Here is a 25,040-nt window from a genome sequence, read left to right as displayed (position 1 = left end):
AGTAGGAACTCACCTTGGATGATTTGGGGAATCCCTAGGGTGTTTTCTCTCCAAAAGACGATTTAGAACAAAGTGGGAAAAGTTTCCCGGAGTTAGGTATATATAAAATTCGAAAAAAAGTCATTTCAAGCATAAAATGGCCTGATGTGTTGCCCAGGGAGTCGCGGGGCACGACGCGCTAGGTATATATTACAGATTCCGATGAAATTTACAATTTTCAACAAAATTGGCCTAGCGCGACGCACGGGGCATTGTTGGGCACGAGGCGCTAGGCCTTTTCTGACATCGTTCGGTAAAATGGGCATAACTCCTAGCACAGAGCTCCGTTTGAGCTGGGCGATCTATAGTTGTAAGCTATTTCAAAGATATACAACTTTCATGTTTTAAGTTTTCTCAAATTCTCAATGGATTTTCACGAAATTGGGCTAGAAAGCAGACATATCTTAAACTTAGCCGATTCTATCGAATCTTATACACCTCACTATCCGTTTTGATTCTAGAGCAACTATTTCCATCCAAACTCATCCCGATAGTACTTCACATGTATAAAATTTCATGTTAATACTCATTAACACCTTCACACCTAATCTGAATTTACGGGGTGTTACATTAACGCGTGGCCAACGCGCATGGCCTGCTACTCTGAGCGTTTTCATGACTAACTATTTGTTCTGATCTCCGTTTGGACTAATATTTATATGGATGGAAAGGTATTTCCACGTACTACAACTTTCATTAAGGAACCTTTTCCAAATTCTCAACTAATCAAGGGGTTACGGTTGCCCGAAGTAGGCCTCTCAGCCACTTTCGCAAAACATTCAAATCTTCAAATGTTTCGCCAAAAATCTAACGATACGAGTCTAACCTTAGTTCTAAGATATGGGATGTAATAGACATACCCCTCCGCATCCTCATCTCCACCACAAACTTTCACAGTGTGGCTTAGCAACTTAATACCCATATAGTTGTTGCAATTCTGACTCCCTTGTTCTTGAACAACTGTATCATTGTACTCCACCTCCATTATTTGGGCATTTTTTACATCCTATTAATGACGTTAAATAACCCACTTAACCAGTCCATACCTACTTTACATGCGCTCTTCCAAAATTCCACAAGATCTTGCCTGGCCCGATAGGTCTCCCCCTTCTTATCTTTTGAATAACCCCCTTAACTTCCTCAAACATTATACCCCTACAATACCCAAAATCACGACAACTTTTGGAGTCTTCTAAATCGTCTGGTACAATATTCATGTCTCCCTCTTCATTCAAGAGTTTATGGAAGTATATTTTCCATCTTCGTCTAATGTGTGCCTCTTCCACCAATACTTTGCCTTCCTCGTCTTTGATGCACTTCATTTGATCCACGTCTCGGGCTCTCCTCTCTCTAGCCTTGGCGAGCCAATAAAATCTCCTATCACCGCATTTGTCATGTAGTTCTTTATACACAAGCGTTCAAACGCTGCTGTCATAGTCGCTGTAACCACTAACTTCGTTTCCTTATTCGTTGCTTTATACCTCTCCCTAGTTATGGATTTCTAGCTTTTATTATCTCTCTAGTTATCGATTTCATATGTACAATTTTTCTGCTGCCTAGTTAAGATTGCTTACGAGGTTCCCTATGCTTTATGTTATGGGTTTCCTCGATTCGGGATAATGGGTGTCTGGCACAAGCCCTCAGGATTTGGGTCCTGACAAGAAACAACATGTTCAACTGAACCAATACTTTTGACAGATAAATACAAGTATATATGTGAAAAAATCATTTTTAAAAATTCAAATATTAAAATATAAACTCATAATAATTTCAAGAGTGCAATAGATTCAATAGTAATAATCTAAATATTAAACTCATTAAATATAAATCTGGATATGTTACCATTCCTTTTCTTTTGGGGGGACGGGGTATTAAGGGTGCTAGGCTCTCCACTTGAACGAATTTTATTCTACTCCACTTGAGCTAGTTTTATTCTACTTTATTTTATTACTCTTTTCTTTTTTCTTTTCTTTTTTGGAAAATTTATTTTATTACTGTGGAATAAACGGGATAGTTTTTTATGGTTTGGACCCTCTTAGCGCCTCCAAGGAAAGATTCTTCGCACGTGTAGGTCGCAATGTGACAATTTTATCAACGATTTACCACTACATTCTTTGTGAGAATATTTACTTAATAGCTAAGAAATTCAATTTTGGTCACTGTTATCAAATAAAAATATTCCTTATTATCCATAAAATAATCAATCCAATGGCCATGCTCAACTCTGAGATTCTTTTTATTTGAAACAATTTGGCACCCCTTGAAATCTAGTTATAAAGAAAGCTGAACAAGACAGCACATGAAGAAAAGCATAATATATAGTAAAGAAACCCTCTAAACCCCACCACAAACCCTCTGAGTGAAAGTTATAAGTAAATTAAGCTAGTGAAGCCAAGTAGCTAAGTGAAGAAAATATGTATAGATTCAGCAACACAGTGATAGGTTTCCTGAATCTATTCACACTGTTAGCATCAATTCCAATAATAGGTGCTGGATTGTGGATGGCAAGGAGCAGTACAACATGTGAGAAATTCCTGCAAACACCACTCTTGTTCATAGGTTTCATAATCCTCATAGTTTCATTGGCAGGTTTCATAGGAGCTTGTTTCCATGTTGCATGGGCACTTTGGCTCTACTTGTTTGTCATGTTGTTCCTCATAGGGGCATTGATGGGCCTAACTGTGTTTGGTTTTGCGGTAACAAGCCAAGGTGGTGGAGTGGATGTGCCTGGCAAAGCATATAAAGAGTATCATCTTCAGAATTATTCGCCATGGTTGAGGAAGCGGATTAAGGATCCTCAATATTGGGAAACTATCAGGGCTTGTATTTTGGGTTCTAAGACTTGTGCTACTGTTATTACTTGGACACCCTATGATTATCTTACCAAAGACTTGACTCCTATCCAGGTAAATCTTTTTTCTATTACATACATATATATGGGTTGAGGGGCAAGGAAGGGGAGAGGGAAGCATCAAAGGCACTCCCCTTGTATTATTAATTTCTTTTATGAGTTTAACTTATCTAAAAAAAAATTACTCCCTCCGTCCCAATTTGTTTGACACTTTTCGTTCTTCGAGAGTCAAACAAGTTGTTCTTTGAGCGTAATTTTTTCATATGTCTTTTAAATATTTTAGATTATTAATTATGGTGACTTATAGTACTTTTTACTCCCTCCGTTCACTTTTACTTGTCCACTATAGACTTTACACACTTCTTAAGAAATAATAAATGAAGTGCATATTTTACCATGATACCCATATTAATTGATGTATAATTGCATTGGATTTGGAAAATAATTTGGAATGAGTAATTAATGCTAAGGGCAAAACAGGAAAAATAAATCATTTTTATCTTGATATCTGAAAGTGGACAAGTAAAAGTGAAAATCTATTTATGGAATAGTGGACAAGTAAAAGTGAACGGATGGAGTACGTAGTTTCCAAATATGTAAATTTTATTTCGAAAAAATTTAAAGATTCTATGTTCAAACACAAGGGCAAAATTAAGAAGTTTGATTCTCAAAAAATGAAAAGTGCCAAACAAATTGGGACAGAGGAAGTATAGTATAAAGGTACCCAAAATTATCTACAGATAATCATTAATAAAAAATAAAATTTGTAATCTTAAAAAAGGTAAATTAATTATTAGTATAATAAATAATGATTGCATGAGAGTGTAAAAATTATTTACACCATCAATCAATATTAATATTCCCTCCGTCTCATATTGCTTGACAACATTACTAAAAATATATGTCCCAAATTACTTATTCATTTACAAAACCAAGATAAAATTAATTAAATCTTTCTCATCTTAACCTTAGTATTAAATGTTCTTGAAAATAGTTAATATTGATTAAAATGTATTTATTGGAGAGAGATAGGATAAGGTAGTAAAATACATCTTTTATTTATGATTTCTTAAGGGTCGTGCAAAAGGAAAAGTGGCCAAGTAATATGAAACGGAGGGAGTAGTTAAACTCAACTTTTATTACCAAGAACTTGGACAAGTGCGCGCGCGCTCTCTCTCTCTTTTTGATAAATTTGTCGCTCTAATATCAAGGAGGTTTTACAAACTAGCTACCTTTTTAATTTCCTTCACTTCCTCAAGAAGGAAAAAGAAAATAGAAACAAGAATTACTCGTAATTTTGAAAAGAAAGAGGAAGATAGGGTGATTGTTTTTTTCTTAATTAAAATTTAGTACATAAAACAGCTAGTAGAGGATATACATCCAAGAAACAAATGAAATTTTCTCTATATTTGTTTTCTCTTTTGTTATTGTTTTTATCTTTTTGTTGTTGTCTTCTTTGTTGAGACTCGAGAGTTACTAAAGATCATTTAGTCATGAAGAAAAAAGCTTTTGCCTCTTTCTTTATCGCTAGTATGCTCTTTTCATAATTCTCTACTGGGTGAGGTGAGAGTCTCTTTGTGCAAATGAGATATCTGTGTTTGGGTGGGGGATGGTTTAAAGTTTATTTGAAAAAAATTATATTCCAATGTTATACGATTTAACGTAGATGAAGAATATTCTCATCCATAATAGCTTGTCCAAATGAGTTCTTGTTATTCTCCAAAAAGAGTACAAAACGTTTGGAATTTTCATTTAGGCCGGCATCCCTTTCATTTAAATGAATATGACTAATATATTTGCACTTCTACTAAACTCACTGGACATAATTCGAATTTTCCAGAAAAAATATTATTAGAAAAATAATACTCCCTCCGTTTCAATTTAATTGAACCCATTTGACTGGGCACGACATTTAAGAAAGAGGGAGGACTTTTGAAACTTGTGATTCAAAATAAGCCTTGAAAATTTGTGTGGCTCTAAATCATTCATAAAGTGAATTTGTTTTCAAATTAGGAAAGAGGTCATTCATTTTGGCAACAACAACAACAACAAGAAGCCCAGTATAATCCCACCATGTGGGGTCAGGTCATTCATTTTGGCACGGACTAAAAAGGAAATAGGTTCAAACAAATTGAAACAGAGGCCGTACTACTGTAGTAGTATTTTTGTTCTTTTTTTCCGATTGGTTTATTTCTTAAGGAATGTTTATTCGCTTTTGTTTTTGAAAAAGACTACGGCTCGAGCCAAGGTCCCTTCGTGGTGGTCTTTCATCATCATTCTTTCTATTGGTCTTGTCCCACCGCTCACTCTACTGACTGTTTAGTTGAGGATAATGCTGAGAATATTAATATACATATACTAGACATATAATAAATGTAGTATGCATATAATACACAACATATACGCTGATCGTATATAGGTTGTGTATATTTTGGCCATATTAGTAAACTATTTACATATCAACTTTCTCATTTTATTTATAATTTTGGCGTTACACTTATAAAATCTGTTGCACTCAACATATAACTTCTTGACTAATATTCGTTATTGGCATGGCAGTCAGGATGTTGCAAGCCACCAACGTCATGCAACTATGGATTGACAACAATGGGACAGGACCCGGATTGTTACCATTGGAACAATGATCCGAATTTTCTGTGCTATGAGTGTGATTCTTGCAAGGCTGGAGTTCTTGAAGATGTGAGAAGAGATTGGCAAAAGATATCAGTTCTTAACATTGTCATGCTTGTCCTCCTCATTGGAATTTACTCCATTGGTTGTTGTGCTTTCCAAAACACCAAGAGGGCTGTATCTGATTACCCGCACGGTGAAAACCGTATGTCTAAAGTCCGACCCAGATGGGATTTCTACTGGTATGTCACGTACTTTTTACTAACCCTTTTCTCCTCAACCATTTAAGTAACAATGCAATTTACAAATTAAGTGCAAAATATATATAGTTTTTTTTTATATATAACCATTTGTTATCTGGAATTTATTGGCCCGATTAATCAAGATTCACGCCGCGCAAGCCCATTATCAGGAATTTATCCATTAATAGGAGTCGAACTTACGAACTCTAGGTTAATGATGGCGGGATCTCCATCCATCCCATCACATCCCTTCATAGTGCAAAATATGAGAAGTTGAATATGCATTTTAAAAGAATAATTTTTCTCATTATGATGATGGATTTGCTAAAAGCAAAATATATCGTTTGTCACTTTACGTTTTTGATTGAAATACTGAGTCACTGTTTTGATTGGTAAAAACCATTAATATTATGGTACTCCCTCCGTCCTAATTTGTTTGACACTTTTTGCTTTTCAAGAGTAAACAAGTTATTCTTTGACCGTAATTTTTTCATGTCTTTTAAATATTTTAGATTATTAATTATGGTGACTTATAGTACTTTTTACGTAGTTTCTAAATATGTACATTTTATTTCAAAAAATTTAAATATTCTATGTTCAAATACACGGTCAAAATTAAGAAATTTGACACTCAAAAAATGAAAAGTGTCAAACAAATTGGGATAGGGAAGTATTATTTTCCACCTTTTCTATCCAATGTTTATAGTTAGTAAGAACATTGTTTTTTATGGTAACTACGTGAAATAGATCTAGAAGCTTGTTCGGTTTAACCTTAAGAAAAAATATTGAACAAAATCAACTCACATGGGATGAAGGGTAAATTGTTATGTTTCAGTTTAACTTGCGATCTTATCCGAACATAAAAATTTCTACAACCGTTTCTAAAATATAACAACGTCCAAGACCCCTTTTATTGAAGGACGTCTATAATAATTTAAGGGGATATTCAATGGCAGTGACTTAGCTTTATTCCTATGTCTTTTTTGGTTGATAGGTGGAGATGGTGGCACGACAGGAGACATCAGCTTTATTAGACCAAACTTCGCACTTCTCTTCGTTTGGTGCACATTGTTCTGTAAAAGCAACAGATCATCAAAAGTGATGCTAATTACTATAGTACTCTCTTTGTTTTCCTTCATTAATCCTAGAGGGTTTTCCCACAGCTTTTTCTCTGTTCTCCATCGGTTGCTTTGATCCCCTTTTCTGTACAAAGAAAAAGATCATACGCCTTTATTTCACTCCACTTTTTTATCTTTAGTCTGGCTTTTTCTTTTTTGCAAATAAAGAAAAAGTATGTTGGTGCATTTTTTTTTACTAACCATGTTCACTAATAATTACTTGAAGGCGATGGGGAGTTTTGACTTTGATCCCTATCTTCTGTATTGACTAATATGGTTACATAAATGGAGGATGTGAGCCTTACCTCCACAACACACAAGGTGAACAAGCAAACATATAACAAACCAGTGAGATCTTAAAGTGCCAGATTTTGTCACTAATATATATAACAAAACAAAGGCACTAAAAGAAAGCAAAGGTCCAATACAAAAGATGGGAGAATTTTAAGAGCAAGGTGTGTTTACCCCGAATTTCGGTAACAATTAATTTTATAAGTAAGATATAAGATATGTGGATGAATTTTAACCTATTTTGGTTGGCATGAAATTTATATGGATTTGCTTGTTGTAATATTATATATATATATATATATATATATATATATATATATATATATATATATATATATATATATATTATGAGTAAGTGTATTGAGATCGATGATTTAAGTTAAATATATATATACTAGGCAACGTATTATGTCGAATGGATAAGTAACACTAAAGAACACCACAATTCCGGACCAATATCAGAGAGAGAGAGAGAGAGAGTTTTTATATATTTTGCTATTACAATGTTCTAGATCTGAAGAAGCAAACCCCAAAAAGTGGGAAAATATCCTCTATTTATAGGTATGCCTCATGGGCCTTGAATACAATACAAAGCCCTTTTGAAATAAAGAAACCCTAAAAAGATAAGGTAGGACCGTACGGTCTGACACCCGTATGGTTGTCAGTACAAAATGGCAGAATGGTTTCTTGATGCGTGGCAGCATTGCATCCGGTTAACCGGACCAACGGACACGATGATCTTGGACTGGCCAACCGACCCAACGGACGCGATGATCACGGACTGGCGTATCCGGACAAACGGACATGCTTTCCTTGTCTCAGGTCAATTGCTTCAGGCACGATACCTTGGTGTGAAGAAAAAATCGAACATGCTCGTGCTCATTTGGACTTACCCTTGGCTCCGGACTCACGGGTCATACATTGACCTGGTTTTTACCGTATACAGATAGTCCCCACACATTCCGGGTCGTAGTTTTATCGAAGTAATGGGAAGTGGATAAGTCACAAAACCGGTGGTTCCATAAGCTCATTCTTATCTTCAAATTTAGCGGGAAAAGTTATGTCACGTCCTTCTGACATCGGCCACGTGTCTCGTCCCGAGTGGTCGACCTAGAGAAACACCTCAACCCACGTTTTGCTTCATATCACGTCGCATTAAATGTGGGACACGTGTCGCTTTTCGATTGGCCGTTGTTTGTAACCGCTACAGTATAACGCCTATATAAGGCTCACTAGGCTTCATTTTTTCATTTTCACCCTCACTTTCACTTCACATTTTCTTCACATTCTCTACTTCTTGCTTCTTGATCGTGAAGGCCACTTTGTTAACTTCTCCATTTGCTACTTTGATTGTAAAGCCTCTTTGTTACTTCATCAAAGTTTTTGCATCTTTCAACTGCTTCTCCCATTCTTCTAATATTTCCTCTTCCATTGTTACGTTCTTGAATTTTCCATCTGCCACTTCAAATTCCCAAATTTTCTTACTCTCACCTTAAAGAAGTCTGCCAATACCGAATCTACTTCCCAGGCTGTTCCCTCGGTTTCTTCTCCGGGAGCCGAGCCAATTTCACAACCCGAAGGAAAAACATTTGTGGAACCGACTGCTCTGGACATAATACCGTCCAGACGCAACTACATCCACGAATTTGAAGTCGAGAAGCCATCTCCAATCGCGGATAGATGTTACGACGTAAGGCGGTGCCCTTCATCTATTACGGAGGATCTCCTCCCTCGGGTCCAAGCCGAATGTGGATGGGACAAGCTTCCGGTACAAGTGTTCGCCCTCGGGCCCGAGGAGTCCATTACCGATTATAGAGAAGGTTTTCTATACGTTTATACGTATCCGTTCATGCTCAAATTTGATCCTCCAATTGATCCGGTTATTCTCGAGATGTGCCGGTTGTACAATGTGACCTTGGCCCAAATTGGGCCGATTATCTGGAGGATCGTGGCCTGCCTCCGCTTACTGGCTAATAACGCCAAAAGGGAATTCATGTTGGCACACTTCATTCGGTTGTATTCTCCGAGAATCTTTCGAGGAGGCGTGATAAAGATCGCCAAATGAGGTCGGAACCCGATCCTTTCCAAACTCGACGAGGATAGAGATCGAGGATGATTGGAACGTTATGTCCGGGTAAGGACCAGGGACATTATTCCGACTGATCACATGCTATTTCCGGAAAAGTGGAACAATGGACGTAAGTTTCTCAGTTCTCCCTTCTACAATTATCATTCCTCTACGCTTTGTCAAAATTTGCTCCCTTACATACATATTTTTTTTAAGCCGAGGCATGGATACCTTCAGCTGTCCGGAACCTTACCAAGTGGGTTGGAGAAATTATTAGCCAACACCCTCATGAAAAACGGACAAAGGGGGACCTGTCGCGTGGCCGATGGGTTGCCCAAAATAACGGTAATGTTCTCCTTGATTCGGTATTTATTGCATCCTCCCTTTTCTTTTTCTTTCTATAACTCCTTCGGTATTCAGGCTTGCCTAAGGGCTCGGTGGAGCCAAGACCCGAATCAACGGCCGAGACTGCTGCACCGGCTCCTGAATTTGATACGGCAGGGTCATCCCGGCTCATTGCTGCAGCCGGGAAGAGACAGAGAAAACCCTCGGCCAAAGGGCAGAAACCAAAGAAGAGGGCGAGAAGTGTTGTTCGGACCCTGAGGGATGAATCCGAGCCCGATGTTATTATTCGAAGGGTCGAAGCGGGCCCCTTCATCGCCTCTATTTCGGAGAAAGAAACTACCATTCCGCCCTCGCCTATAGCTGAGGAAAGAACTTTCATTCTGACCCGGCACACAGGGTGGGGAAGGAGATGTTCTTTTTTCGATTCCTCCAAGGTCTGTTGAATTTCTCGACATTTCAGGTGATGTTTCGCCCGAAGAGGCACCCTTGGCGAAGAGGCCTAGAAGATCTGGACCATTTCCGGACATTGAGGCCGAACAAAGAACAGAGTCGGCCCCAGATAACGAGGCTTCAATGGTAACCAGCCCACTGCCCTGTGGCAACCAAGCTACTACATCTGAGGCACCCGCATCTACCGAGGCTGCTGGAGCCGTTCCGGCTTCTCCTACTCCTGCATCAAGGTTCGGTAACCTGGACGATATGTTCACGGATACCCCTCCTGCAACCAGGGAAGTAGCTGGGTTCGGACATCTTTCTATTCCTCGAGCCATGAGGGCGGCTAGCCGGTCCACCGATATGAGCGCGAGGGATTCCCTTGTAGGTATTTTCCCGGCCCCCAGTGTAGAACCGAGAAGGACGAGGTCGGCCGTGATCACCGTCCCCGAGGATTGTAGCTTTTTATCACGCCCTGTGGGAGTAGCGAGTTACCTACGGCCTCTTATCTCGGATTCGGATAAGAGAAAAATGGCTGGAGTTCCTTGGCAGTGCCTTATAAATGAAGGCATGCATGCAGGCAATCGGGTAAGCTTTACACTCAATCTTTCCGTAATTCAATGTGATTTTCGACTCTCGCTTATCCAATTTAACTCGATTTGTTTCTTCTGCAGAGTGTTGTGCTCGTTAATGAGGGCTTTGTCCGTGCCCAACATGAGGTTGACAACTTAAAGGGCCAGCTGGATGCCCAGGGTCGAGAAACGGAGAAGTTCTAAGACCGGCTGCAGGAAAAAGAAGAGCAACTGAGCCGGGCCGCTGCTCTTCCCAACCTTCAACCCGAGCTCGAGGCTTCAAAGGCCGAAAATCTTCGCTTGAAGGCCGAGTTGGCCGATATGGTTGAAAAGAACCGGCTCCTTGAAATGGACAATGTTGGCCTTAACTAAGACAATGCTCGTTTTATTTCGAGGCTCGGTGAACTCGAGGCCACTATTTCCCAACTTCGAAGTAAACTTGATTCGGTTAAGGCCGATGCCGTGAGGATGGCAGAAAAGCACCGGCAGCTTGAATCCGAGAGTGCTAATGATAAGGAGAAGTTGAGGGTGGTCAAATAGAAGGCCGAGAAACGAGCCCGGATTAGTGACGAGCTCAAGAGCAAGCTCGAGGAGGCTGCAGAGGCCAATGATGTGCTTCAGGCCGAGCTTGAGTCGGCTAATCAAATTCAAACAGTTCTTCTCGAAGAGAGATCCGAACTAGAGGCAAAATTGATAAAAGCCGAGGTCGACCTAGAAGAGTCACTCAAAGACACGGAGATTGTCGAGGCTCGTTCTACGATCTGGTTAAGTATGAGCGGTGAAAATCCCGAAGGATTACCCTCGAAGAGGTTGAAAAGGGGTTAGGGGACCTCCAGGCCCAAATACTCGAAGCCAAAGAGAACGAGAAAAGGCCAAAGAAAGCTCTCGATCGAGTCACACAAGATTCACACACACACACGACACACGAGAATTCACACACACCAACCATACACACAGATCGGGGCACCGTACGAGCCTTTATTTTTTTTTAAGCTTTTGACTTGTGTGGGAAGTCCAAATGTAAAGACTTGGTTTTATATATGAAATGCGTATTTCCCAGTAGTCCCTATTGTTTTCTTCATTCTTTTATCCGAGTGTATGTTATGACATTTGCCTTAATCATTTTATCCAGCAACGGATGATCCGAGGTTCGAAGTCACCTTTTTGTCCGAATTGCGCCTATCTTATTAAGTATTGGCTTTTTCTTCGTTCGGTACGTTTTTGACCGAGAATTTTATCGAATGGTTTGCCCGCGGGGCTTATTTATGCTTCGTGAATTCAGACGTCTCCGAATCACGTTGGGCATTTTGGGTCAAGGTTTTTAAGTTGTTTGAACCTTTTCCGACCGTTTGCTTATAATAGATTAGGTTATGATACCTGAATCCCTGGATTTTATCAAGTTTTGAGACGGCAGTCCCCATTCGAATGTGTTAAAAGATTTTGGCTCGGTTCAACGTAACTTTGTTGCCTTTGCCGAATTTTGATGATAGTCCCCGGTATAGGGCATTTAATAAAAAGACATGTCCGAGACTTATTTTTTCATAACGCTTCTTTATATTTCAAGTGTTTGCACACACATAATATAAGGATTTCATCTGTTTCCTTCTGTTTTTTGTCGTAGCACATACTAAGTGGACACGATTCGCTTTTGATCGTTTGGTCCTTACATCGAAGCCTAATACAAAAGGCCCGGGTTTACACAAAAATAAAAAGTCATAAAATTTCGAGGACCTTTCTGGTATAGCACTTAACAACGTTTCTTCATCTGCTTTGGTGAGTTAAACTCATTCTTCCTTTCCGGGATAGGCCTTGATGTGGGTATGATAGTCCTCAAGTATTTATCCGAGCTGCATGATCGGGTAAGCACTTATTAAGTCCCCACTCGAGGGGCAGACCCTCCGTTTCCGGGCACTTTGCCTTGTTTCCATAAAGTAACATGTTGTACTTGTTGCCTCATTAAAAACCTTGTCGAAAAACCCACTTCGAGACAAAACCGTACTAAGGAAAAGAGTGCAACACGTGTTTTCAGACATAACTTCATTCGGTACTACTTCTGCAAAAAAGGATAGGTTAATAAAAGATGATCACTAGGGTAGGCATCCATACCTTAGCAATAGTATCAAGTAATAGTATCTCTTCAAATGAGCCATATTCCAGTTATTGCGCAACCGTTGTCCGTCCATGGATTCCAGCTGATACGACCCTTTGCCCGTTACTCCGGTTATCTTGTACGACCCTTTCCAGTTCGGACCCAACTTCCCGTCATTGGGATTCTTGGTGTTCAAAGTGACTTTCCGAAGTACCAAGTCCCCAACTCGAAAATGCCGAAGATTGGCCCTCCGATTGTAGTACCTTTCCATTCTTTGTTTTTGAGCTGCTAAACAGACCAGCGCATTTTCTCTTAGTTCGTCTTCCAGGTCGAGTTTTACGGCCATAGCCTCCTCGTTTGACCCGCTAGTGATGTATTTGAACCGGAGGCTCGGTTCGCCAACTTCTACGGGAATCAAAACTTCGGCCCCATAGACCAACGAGAAAGGTGTTTCTCCCATGCTTGATTTTGACGTAGTCCTGTAAGCCCATAAAATCTTTGGCAGCACCTCCTTCCATTTATGTTTCGATGTTTTAAGTCTTTTTCTTAGATTTTGAATGATTGTTTTGTTCGTGGATTCAGCTTATCCGTTTGCACTCGGGTGATACGGAGTCGATACAATCTTCTTGATCTTCAACCCTTCGAGGAAATTATTGACCTTGTCGCAATGACCGAGGGCCTTTATCATGTTATTTCGGCCGGGATGCCAAAACGACGATAATATGGTCCCATATGAAGTCAATAACCTCTTTTTCTAATCTTTTTGAAGGCTCCGCGCTTCAACCTATTTTGAGAAATAGTCAGTCATAAACAGAATGAAACGAGCTTTACCTAGTGCCCATGGCAAAGGACCGATGATGTCCATTCCCCACTTCATGAAAGGCCAAGGTGATACCACCGGGTGCGTAACTCCTCGGGTTGGTGAATCATCGGGGCATGCCTTTGACACCATCGCATTTCCGAACAAAATTCTTCCCATCATCATCTATCCGATTCCAGTAATAACCGGCTCTAATAATTTTTCAAACTAAAGCCTCCGCGCTGGAGTGATTACCACATGCACCCTCGTGGACTTCTCTCATCACGTAATCTGTTTCTCCTGGACCCAAACACTTGGCTGGACGCAAACACTTGGCTAGAGGTCCGAAGAAAGACCATCGATACAATTGACCGTCTATTAAGCAGAACCGTGCTGCTTTGGTCCGGAGTGATCGTGATTCCTTTGGGTCGCTCGGGAGTTTCCCATTTTGCAAGTAGTCGATGTATCTATTGCGCCAATCCCAAGTCAGACCCATTGTGTTTATCTCGGCCTGCCCGTTTTCTACCGCCAAATTTATCAACTGCACTATGGTACTGGGGTTGATTTCCTCCGCTTCTACTGAAGAGCCTAAATTGGCCAATGCATCGGCTTCGTTATTCTGTTCCGTGGGTACATGCTGCATGGTCCATTTTTTAAACCGGTGTAGTATCACCTGAGTTTTCTCCAAATATCTTTGCATACGCTCATCCTTGACCTCGAAAACACCATTTACCTGGTTAACGACCAAAAGAGAGTCGCATTTTGCTTCGATTATTTCGGCTCCCAGACTCCGAGCCAATTCCAAACCTGCAATCATAGCCTCATACTCGGCTTCATTGTTAGTCAATTTAATAGTTCTAATCGACTATCTAATGGCATCACCGGCGGGGGTTTTAAGGACAATGCCCAACTCGGAACCTTTTAGGTTTGAAGCCCCATCTGTGTGTAGAGACCAAATACCCGAAGCCTTTCTCGAGGTTAGCAAAAGTTCTTTCTCGACCTCGGGAATCATGGCGGGGGTAAAGTCTGCCACAAAATCAACTAAGATTTGAGACTTAATAGCCGTTCTAGGCTTATATTCGATATCATATCCGCTAATCTCTACGGCCCATTTGGTCAGTCTACCTGATAACTCCGGTTTATACATGACGTTTTTTAACGGGTAAGTAGTTACTACGCATATCGGATGGCATTGAAAATAAGGTTTCCGCTTTCTTGACGCACTTACCAAAGCTAAGGCCAACTTTTCGAGGTATGGATAACAAGTCTCCGCATCCCCTAAATTTCTATTCACATAATATATTAGAAATTGCGTACCTGCTTCTTCTCGGACCAAAACACCACTTACCGCTACCTTGGACATGGCAAGGTATAGAAACAATCGTTCGTCTACCTTCGGCGTGTACGGCGAGGGCGGCTCGATAAGTATCTTTTAATTCCCGCAAAGCCTTTTGACATTCGGTGTCCCCGGACGAAGTCATTCTTCTTTCGCAATGAGAAGAAACGGTGACTTTTATCCAAAGACCTCGAAATAAAATGGCTCAGTGTTGCTATCCTTCCGGTGAACCTCTGCACGACCTTAACGGTGTTCACCACCTCAATATCCTCTATGGCTTTGATCTTGTCCAGGTTAATTTCAATTCCTCGGTTCGACACCATGAAACCCAAAAATTTGCCTGATCGGACACCGAAGGCACATTTCTCCCGGTTAAGCTTCATGTTGTATTTACGAAGCACATTGAAAGTATCCTGCAAATGTTTTAAATGGTCCTCTGTTTCCAGGGACTTGACTACCATGTCATCAATATAAACTTCCATTGTTTTCCATATCTGTTCTTCGAACATTCCATTAACTAGGCATTGGTAAGTTGCTCCGGCATTTTTTAACCCGAATGGCATGACATTATAACAGTAAGTCCCGTATCGGGTAATAAAGGACGTTTTCTCTTGATCCTCCGGGTGCATCCGGATTTGGTTGTACCCAGAGTAAGCATCGAGAAAACTCAACATCTCATGCCCGACCGTTGAATCGATCATTCGATCGATGTGAGGCATCGGAAATGAATCCTTTGGGCATGCTTTGTTCAGATCCTTATAGTCAACACACATTCTAAATTTATTACCCTTCTTTGGCACCACCACTACATTGGCTAGCCAATCCGGGTATTTTACCTCCCGGATAGAACCTATTTTTAAAAGCTTTGTTACCTCATCTTTTACGAAGACATGTTTTGGCTCGGCCATTGGCCTCCTTTTCTGCTTCACCGGGGGAAATCTCCTATCGAGGCTGAGCTTATGAGTTGTGACTTCCGGTGACACACCTGTCATGTCTATATGGGACCATGCAAAACAATCGGCATTAGCTTGAAGAAATTTAATTAACTTGTTCCTGAGCTCCGAGGTTAACCCGTGCCCAGGTATACCTTTCTATCCGGTAGATATTCGAACAAGATGACTTGTTCCAGCTCCTCCACGATGGATTTGGTTGCATCCGAGTCCTCCGGTAATACAAACGATCTGGGTACACCGAAATCGTCCTCTTCACCAACCGGGTCCGATCCCTTCTGCTCCGCTTTCGGACCCGTATCCTTTAATTGCTATTTGGTTTCCTCGCCTCCGATTAATTCATCATCTCTTTGATCTGGCTTTTTTGGAAAAAGTGGCGCTTCCTCGACCGCGAACATCTCCCTTGCAGCGGCTGTTCACCTCGGATAGTTTTTATCCCCTCTGGGGTCGGGAACTTCAGCAACTGGTGAAGTGTTGATGGTATTGCTCTCATGCTATGAATCCACGGTCTGTCGAGCAAAGCATTATACTTCATATCTCCCTCGATGACATAGAATACCGTCTGCTGTATGGTGCCGTCAATGTTGACCGGCAAAGAAATCTCTCCCTTCGTGGTTTCATTTGCCATATTGAACCCACTGAGTACTTGGGCTACCGGTACAATCTGGTCGAGTAGCCTTAGCTGTTCTACCACTCTCCACCGGATGATGTTGGCCGAACTACCTGGGTCAATCAAAATACGTTTAACTTGTGATTTGAAAATAAGGATAGAAATTACCAATGCATCATTGTGCGGTTGAATGATGCCTTCTGCATCCTCGTTGCTGAAGGAGATGGAACCCTCGGGTACATAATCCCGATTGCGCTTCTCTCGTACAATGGAAACCTTTGTTCGTTTCATCACCGGCCCTCGTGGAGCATCCGTTCCCCCAATTATCATATTGATTACATATTGAGGTTCCACCGGCTCAGCACGTTTGTGACTCTCCCTTTCTTTGTAGTAGTTTTTGGCTCGTTTACTCAGGAAATCTCGAAGGTGGCCATTCTTCAATAAATGAGCCACCTCCTCCCTTAACTGACGACAGTCTTCAGTTCTGTGCCCATGTGTCTCATGATATTCACACACCACGCTCGGATCCCGTTGACCCGGGTCTGACCTCAATGGCCTTGGCCATCTAGCCTCCGTGATACGGCCGATAGCTGAGACGAGGTCCGAGGTGTTGACGTTGAAGTTGTACTCCGATATCCTCGGTACGTCTTTGTTGCTAGCCGAACTCCCTGCATCACTTCTAAATGATAGGCCTTGACTGTTTGATGGGCGTTCGACCCATTTATCACCCCTACCCGAGAAGTGACTAGGGCCAACCATTGATTTTTCTGACCTAACACTCGATTTTTTCGAATGAGAGTATGGGCGGTACCTTTCCCTCGATGGTCGCATCTCCGGCTCATAATTTTTCCTCAGCCTTTCAGAGCTTTTGCTCATATTTATGGGTCCCGGGGGAAGTTCGAGTTAGTCATCCTCTACACAAATCTTTGATTCGGATTTGTTATGTACATTTGCCCAGGTTACATCCTCATATTCCAACAAGTTTTCTTTCAGTTTGAATGAAGCAGTCGAGCTCCGACGATTAAGCCCTTTGGTGAAAGCTTGTGCGGCCCATTCTTCCGAAACTAGAGGAAGTTCCATCCGCTCCCTTTGGAAGCGGTTCACAAATTCTCGTAACAACTCATCGTCCCTTTGGGCTATTCGGAAGATATCCGCCTTCCGGGCTTGCATAATTTTAGCTCCGGTATGGGCTTTTATGAACGCATCTGCGAGCATTTCGAAGGAAGTGATGGAATACTCGGGCAGATGGTCATACCAGGTCAACGCCTCTTTCGATAACGTTTCCCCAAATTTTTTCAACAACACAGACTCAATTTCATCCTCTTCGACATCATTGCCTTTTATGGAACAGGTGTACGAAGTCACGTGTTCCTGCAGTCCGTTGTACCATCATATTTCAGTATATCCGGCATCTTGAACCTCTTCGAGATTAACTTCGGAGCCGCACTAGGAGGGAAAGGCCTTTGAATGTACCTCTTTGAGTCCTGCCCTTTCAGAATTAGCGGAGCTCCCGGGATTTGATCCACCCGAGAGTTATACGTTTCCACCCTCTTTTCCATTGCATCTACCGGCTTTGCCAAGGTCTCGAGCATCTTCACGACTTCGGTGGATGATCCAGCTCCGGATCCATTACTCTCGACTATCCGTGTTTCATCCCTCCTTGGTTCGGTGACCCCTTTTGACCTTTCCGGAGCTGCCTTATCATTTTTGCTCTGTAGCTGAGCTATTGCAATCCCCTGTTCGGCTATGGCGGTCCCCTGTTCCTGCAACATTTCAAAAATTAAATGTAAGTTAATCTCATCAGGAGTATCGGGTGTTTTCCGACCTTGAGCCCGAGATAAAGTAATCGAGTTATGAGTATTCAAGGGATTAGTGGCCGGTAAGGCGGCGTTCTCCTGATTCACGATGTTCTGCCAGTTGAGGCCTTCTCTCGAATCAACAGAGTTTGGATCCATTGGATCTGCAGGTAGGTTTCGCAACCCACTGTTCTCCTTTTCAGCCACAATTTCGTTGTTGTTGACATGATCGGACTGTCCGCTGCTTGCCATTTTGTCCGTTTTTTTGCAGAAATTAGCAGATTCCTTAATCAACGGGTGAAAGAAGGTATAAGCAAAGATTAAAAAACAACTATTATCCTAGCCCCACGGTGAGCGCCAAACTGTTTATCCCGGATTTCGGTAACAATTAAATTTGTAAGTGAGGTATAGGATATGTGGATGAATTTTAACCTATTTTGGTTGGTATGAAATGTATATGGATTTGCTTGTTGTAATATATATATATATATATATATATATATATATATATATATATATATATATATATATATATATATATATATATATATATATATATATATATATATATATATATTATGAGTAAGTGTATTGAGATCGATGATTTAAGCTAAATATATATATACTAGGCAACGTATTATGTTGAATGGATAAGTAAAACTAAAGAACACCACAAACCCGGACTAATATTAGAGAGAGAGAGAGAGAGCTTTTATATTTTTTGCTATTACAATGTTCTGGATCTGAAGAAGGTAACCCCAAAAGTGGAAAAATGTCCTCTATTTATAGGTATGCCTCATGGGCCTTGAATACAATACAAAGCCCTTTTGAATAAAGAAACCCTAAAAGGATAAGGTAGGACCGTACGGTCTGACACCCGTACGGTCGTCAGTACAAAATGACAGAACGGTTTCTTGACGCATGGCAGCATTGCAACCGGTTAACCGGACCAACGGACACGATGATCTTAAACCGGCTAACCGAACCAACGGACACGATGATCTCGGACCGGCGTACCCGGACAAACGGACACGCTTTCCCTGTCTCGGGTCAATTGCTTCGGGCACGATACCTTGGTGTGAAGAAAAGATCGAACATGCTCGTGCTCATTTGGACTTACCCTTGGCTCCGGACTCACCGGTCATACATTGACCCGATTTTTACCGTATACAACTTTGTGTGGCCCACATTGAAATAAATACACTTTGTGTGGCCCAATTTAGTTTTGATTGCAGATAATTTAACATTAGCAACTTTTCTGTTGACCATTTATTCTTTAATAGCATATAATAAGCATTACCAATTTTTGTATTGTCCAGTCCAAAAGATGTTAATGCAGATTATCCGCTATCAAGACTAAAATGGCCCCTGCATTCTCATATAATATTACAAAGGGTCGTTTGCCCTTTTGTCCCTATTTTGTGCCACTCTTTACTTTTGTTCCTGAAGGCAAACAACTTTTTTGCGGGACATAAATTTATATTTTTGGATGATAATATCCCACAAGTTATGTCTCACACCCTTAAGGAACTTATGCCTGGCCAGGCATAAGTTACTGCTAAGGACAACAATTAAAGACTAACCCATTTGAAGGGAAAGGTTAAAGACCAGCCAATTTGAAGGACAAATCGTGCAATTTCTTCTATTGCAAACGTATTTCTTAATTTCCTTTCAATTTAATGTAATTTTGTAGGTGTTTGGACATGAATCGAATGATATTTGAAAAAAAATATATTAAATTGAAGTTGAAAAACTTTTGGAAGCTGAAATAAGTTGTGTTTGGATGTTCATTTCACTTGAAAAAAAGTTTGTGAGTGAAAAAGAATTCACTTACAAAACTTGTCATAACTAATTTTTAAAATTTCAAAAAAAGTATCTTCAGTAATTAACTAAATATATATTACATGCTAGCTGCTTTCCATACTTTGCTATAGTGTCTGTCACACCATTTGTTGTCCTATGTTTATGGCAGATCCGAACTGCTTCCATCTTATCCAAGAAGTCCCTGCAAGCAGTTAAAAGACTAGTTAGATATTTTGGGGTTGGGTTATGTATAAGTTGATTAATACGTGGATATCTATTTCAATAATCAGTGGGAGCATATTCTGCTCATGTGCAAAATGTAATAAATGATATAGCACTATCAATTCAGCATGCAGTACCTCAGCATAATGTAGAAATTTGATATAACTAAACATCCGGTTGTAGAATTGCGATAGACTCTAGACACACCCCCAATCTTAGTTGTTGGAGTGACAGTTCCATCAATATTTAATTTAAAGTAACCATCAGGGGGAGGGGTCCAATGTATATGATTGTTTGAATTGGAAGGAGCATGTGGATTGGGAGGCGTTTGTTGATAGTAATATTCAGCAACATGATAGCTAATAGTACGAGATGAAACATAGTCATGTCTCTTGTTGAAAAGGTTATTATTACGAGTGAGCCAAATATGCCAAAGGATATAAGGGATAAAGAGTTGCTAGAGGCACAATTAATTAAATGGTAGTTTAGATTTGTTGTGGCAGTGGTGAGTCATGAATTTCGCAACCATAGAACCCTTGTCTCTTTTCATTTCTTTTACAACTAGAGAGGTAAGCCCGTGCGATGCAAGGGCCCAACATAGTAAGACTTGTAAACAAAGTTTTGTTGGAAATTATTCAGTTGTATAAGCCACAGATTGAACGAAATCAAGTCATTCAAGTTAAGTGTATGTTTGAATGAAGGGGATGATCTAGTGATTTAGAAACAAAGTCTCTTATTTTAGGCATCTGCAAGCTATACACAATACCAAATCATTAATAAAAGAGAAGGCATCAAATATTAACACAACTCCAAACAACTTGCCCAAAAAAGAAAATGAAAAAAAAAATGCTCAAGAAGTTGTGTTAGGAACATTCTGCTTTTACGGCCTATCATTCACAACTTAGTAGCGTCACAACTTTTGGAGTATCAAATGTACCAGAGGAACATCAGCTCTTCAACTAGGACATATCTGACACTCAGAGCCCAAGCATCAGCATTTATTGTTCCTGCAAATTATTGAAAATGGCACAGACCAGAAATAGTCAGGGAAAGTTCTTGTTAAATGTATCAACCTCACTATTTGCGCAGGTTGCATATTCATATGAAGATGGTAAGATCAGAAGAGAGAAAGTTAAATAGTTCTTTTAAAAGTCAACTTCCATCTTTACTTACTTGACTTGTTACACATGCTCTGGAATAAGCCAAAAAAAACATTATTTTATACACATATGCTCTAGTCCGCATATTTTGACCAATTCAAGGTGAAAATGAGTTGCTTTCTCAGGAAAATTGGGTAAAAATGAGCCAAAGATCTCGATTCAAGATAAATTCATGAGGAAGTGATATCTCTTAGATACATAAGTTCTTTTCTTGTTTGAACCGAAATAAGTCAATAAAGAGAGGGAAAGTAAAATTTAGATGTGCTGTTTCAATTACACTCTTTTCCACTTTGGCTACCCTTAATAAGAAGTAATCTTAAGATATCATGCGTAGATTTTCTTTTTCTCTTGTCTTGCTAATGGTCATATACTTTAGTATGTATTTTGTGTAAAATCTATCTAAATTACTGCACCTAGAGATTGTAGCTTCTAAATTAATAAAACAATAATGAATGTTACTTTAAGTAAATTAAAGATGATTAATTATAGAGGAACAGAGTACATTTCCCTAACTGGCAATAGCTCACACTTGCAACTCATAACGAGGGGAAAATTGAGAAAGAACTCAGAAAAACAAAAAGTATATAGTCAACAAATGTAGTTTGCATGATCAAAGAGTTTGAACAATGGATGAATCAGATCCTAGAATGTGTACTGACAGGAGAAGCCAAATCTAACTAAGCTTAACATAGTTTAAGCTTTAGATGGTGCTTCCACAGAAAATATAAGACATAAAGCATCATCGTGTAATCCCAAAGGCAAAACTTAAGAAATTCAATGAAGTTTCGAAATTCCATACTATAATAAGCTACAACATTAATGAAAGTAATTCAAATCAACTATCAGCAGCGAAGAAAGTCAAGAACTGTTGAATTCAAGCTGAAAAAAAACAAATAAACACTATAGAAGCTCATCGTAATCAATCCCTATGCATAAGAAAAGTTATACATAAAAATTACGGATAAAAATGGATATAATAGTTCACAAGCTATTACAGTCCAAACTGCATCAACAAACTGGCTGTAGTGTGACTATTGCGACATTGCTGTGAAATAGAGAGGGTTAATTGAAAGATGAATCTGAAATATTAAAACTTCTCAAAGTCAAATGAAAACAATAGTTCAGTAGAGAAAGAGAATTTATGAAGAGCAAATATCCTTTTCTATTTCCACTGGAATAGAGCGAAGTATTCAGACTCGTAAAATCTTACAAGTTCTGGCCAAAAAAAAAAAGCAAGGTTTTATGTATTGTGTTTGTGTAAATTTTGATTTCCATTTTTTTGGTTGTACAGAGTTCTCTTACCTTTTCTGATTAGAATGTTAAAGCAAGTGGTTATAGGTGATCATATAGTTTGATCACTTCACAAGTTGCATTCCAAGTGTATAAAAGATATAATGGACAAAATATATATGTAGGAACCTCTTTCTTCACCCTTTTTGCTAGCATTTTCATCTTAAGCTTCTGAATTATCTCCACAACGATAGGCGCAGAAAGCAAATCTTGGTATTGACTTATTGAAAATCTCAAAGAGATTTGCTTAGACAAATGTTTTTGTGTGGGGTCGTTGTTCCCTACCTTTCTTACTTTGTTTTTTGGGCTTCAAATTCTGTGACTCATAAGCCCTTCGTATCGAAAGATAGATGGCTAAAGGGCAGGTATTGCAGTTAACTAAGAAGGCGATCGATTGTCTTAGAGAGGAAAGGAAACCAAAACCTACACCATAACAGATGTCATCTAACAAATTTTCAGCAGTTTTCTTTAGAGTGTAAATATATGCCATGACAACTTTTGGATAATTAAGACTAACCATAAAAGTGTCCATTCTACCACATATCTAAAACTTATGCCCATTTTTTATTTCAACTCTCGATTTTTGAGGCGTCATTGCAACAACAGTGGCTGCTTTTCATTTATAGTCACGTGGTCATACATTTCACATCATTTGAAATTTATATCATGAGCTTCCCTCACTGAGCGAGGGCTCTTTTCTATTTGTCGTGAATTCGTTAATATGAAAATTTGTGTTCCCAAATCTCGATACACTAATAGTCCAACAGATCGTAGATATAATTATTATCCATTAGAGAGAAAGAAAGACGTATAAAAAGGACATTCAATTTCATGTATCACTTACTGCAATATTTTAAGAAATAAGAAGATAACACCTCATACAAGTATATAGCAACAAACCATAAAGATTGAACACCTGTAGTTTAACTGGTTAAGAAAAGGGTTGTTAATAAATCTATCAGGCTCCCTTTGTTTCTAGTTTTCTTTATTTTGCTCTGGCAGAAAGTTTTTATGGAAGAAAATCACTATTGATGTGAAATGTTTTTAAAGTCAATTCTTTCTCCATAATTAGAGATTAGTTCTCCTCTTCACTCTACATAAATCCTTATTTATATCATGGAGGATAAATATTCCTTGTTTAAAATTGCAGTCAGTAACTTTGTGGAATAAGAAGGAGGACCTCAATTTCCTCCAATATAAAGTGCATCAGCCATCACTTTATAATCTTACTAAAACTTTCAAGCAGCAACTTCACATACCAGCACCATAAAACAAAGCTAATTCCTCCTAATCTCATTTTTGTTGCGTAGTCTTTAGGGATTTATGCAACACCAATGTTGTCCAGTAGAAATAAGAGATATGCCTATTGGATTGTTCAAAATTTTATTGGTACTTTTTCCACAGGTTTTTAATCTCGAACATACTCATCTGTTCACTTATATTATTACTCTTTGGAATATAGAACCAAGAGTAAATGCACAAAAATGGGAAGATACAAAGATAACTAATAAAGCTATATTAGGTTACTTCAACCAACTTATTAAACAACGTTCTATATAGTATCTCTAAAATGTAAACTATTCTTCTAGTTTTCTCCAAGAAGTGAAAAGTTCATTCCTCACCTTGCAATTTGAGTCGTCCAACATCATTGCAGTCCTTGTTTGTTTATTCCCATTGAACTCCAAGAAGTCCTTATGTGCATTTGGAACTTTCAATAGTTTGGTCCATCCATAAAATGAGATATTGACAGAACTCCAAGAAACTTAATTTTGAACCTTAGGTTAAACCACAAATTCCTTTATAAAAATACAAATTAAAACAATTATCCGCATGCAGTACTTACTTCATAGATGCAAAGTAATAGAAAATGAACCAAGAAGAGCGAAAAAGAGCGGAAAAAAAATGTCAAAGGAAGTAGATGGAGAAAAGGGAATAACCAGGTGCAGAAGCAAGAAAAAAATGTTATTCAGTTGTTTTAGACATACTATCAAACACCACCAGTGCGTCAGTAGCATGTGTGTGTAGAACTGTGCATTACTGTGGATTGAAAAAGATGACAATTTTTAAAATCAGGTACAACACAAACACATAAACATATGAATTTCTCCTTTAACATGATGCGATTGAGTGATGAAAATGCAGAAAATTCCACATGAGTTACATATGACATGTGTTGTAGGCTGTGCGTCCACCAAACACCATATATAAGGGACCTGGTTATGTACCAGTTTCCTTATGCAGTACAGTAAGTAAACAAGGTAAGATATTACTGTGCAAAACTCCTTTCTCAAGGAATTAAAAACCACGACCTACCCCAGTAGGATTTCAACTCCACTAACGAGAAACTTTAGGTTACAACTCTATCGTAAGTTAGGTACTAACTCTCATAATCTCTC

General features: G+C 39.3%; 1 protein-coding gene across 1 annotated transcript; it reads left to right on the top strand.

The window, feature by feature from the left end:
* The first annotated feature begins 2,206 nt into the window (after positions 1–2,206).
* LOC132044368 (tetraspanin-6) lies at positions 2,207–7,067 on the top strand. The gene is made up of 3 exons (XM_059434860.1): positions 2,207–2,945; positions 5,450–5,763; positions 6,758–7,067. Exons 1-3 carry the CDS (start codon positions 2,454–2,456, stop codon positions 6,795–6,797), a joined length of 846 nt encoding a protein of 281 aa, XP_059290843.1. The 5' UTR covers positions 2,207–2,453; the 3' UTR covers positions 6,798–7,067.
* The last annotated feature ends 17,973 nt before the right edge of the window (positions 7,068–25,040 follow it).

This window comes from Lycium ferocissimum, unplaced genomic scaffold (assembly GCF_029784015.1).
Source record: "Lycium ferocissimum isolate CSIRO_LF1 unplaced genomic scaffold, AGI_CSIRO_Lferr_CH_V1 ctg4257, whole genome shotgun sequence".
In the NCBI taxonomy this organism is placed as follows: domain Eukaryota; kingdom Viridiplantae; phylum Streptophyta; class Magnoliopsida; order Solanales; family Solanaceae; genus Lycium; species Lycium ferocissimum.
This window is presented reverse-complemented; position numbering and strand designations above follow the sequence as displayed.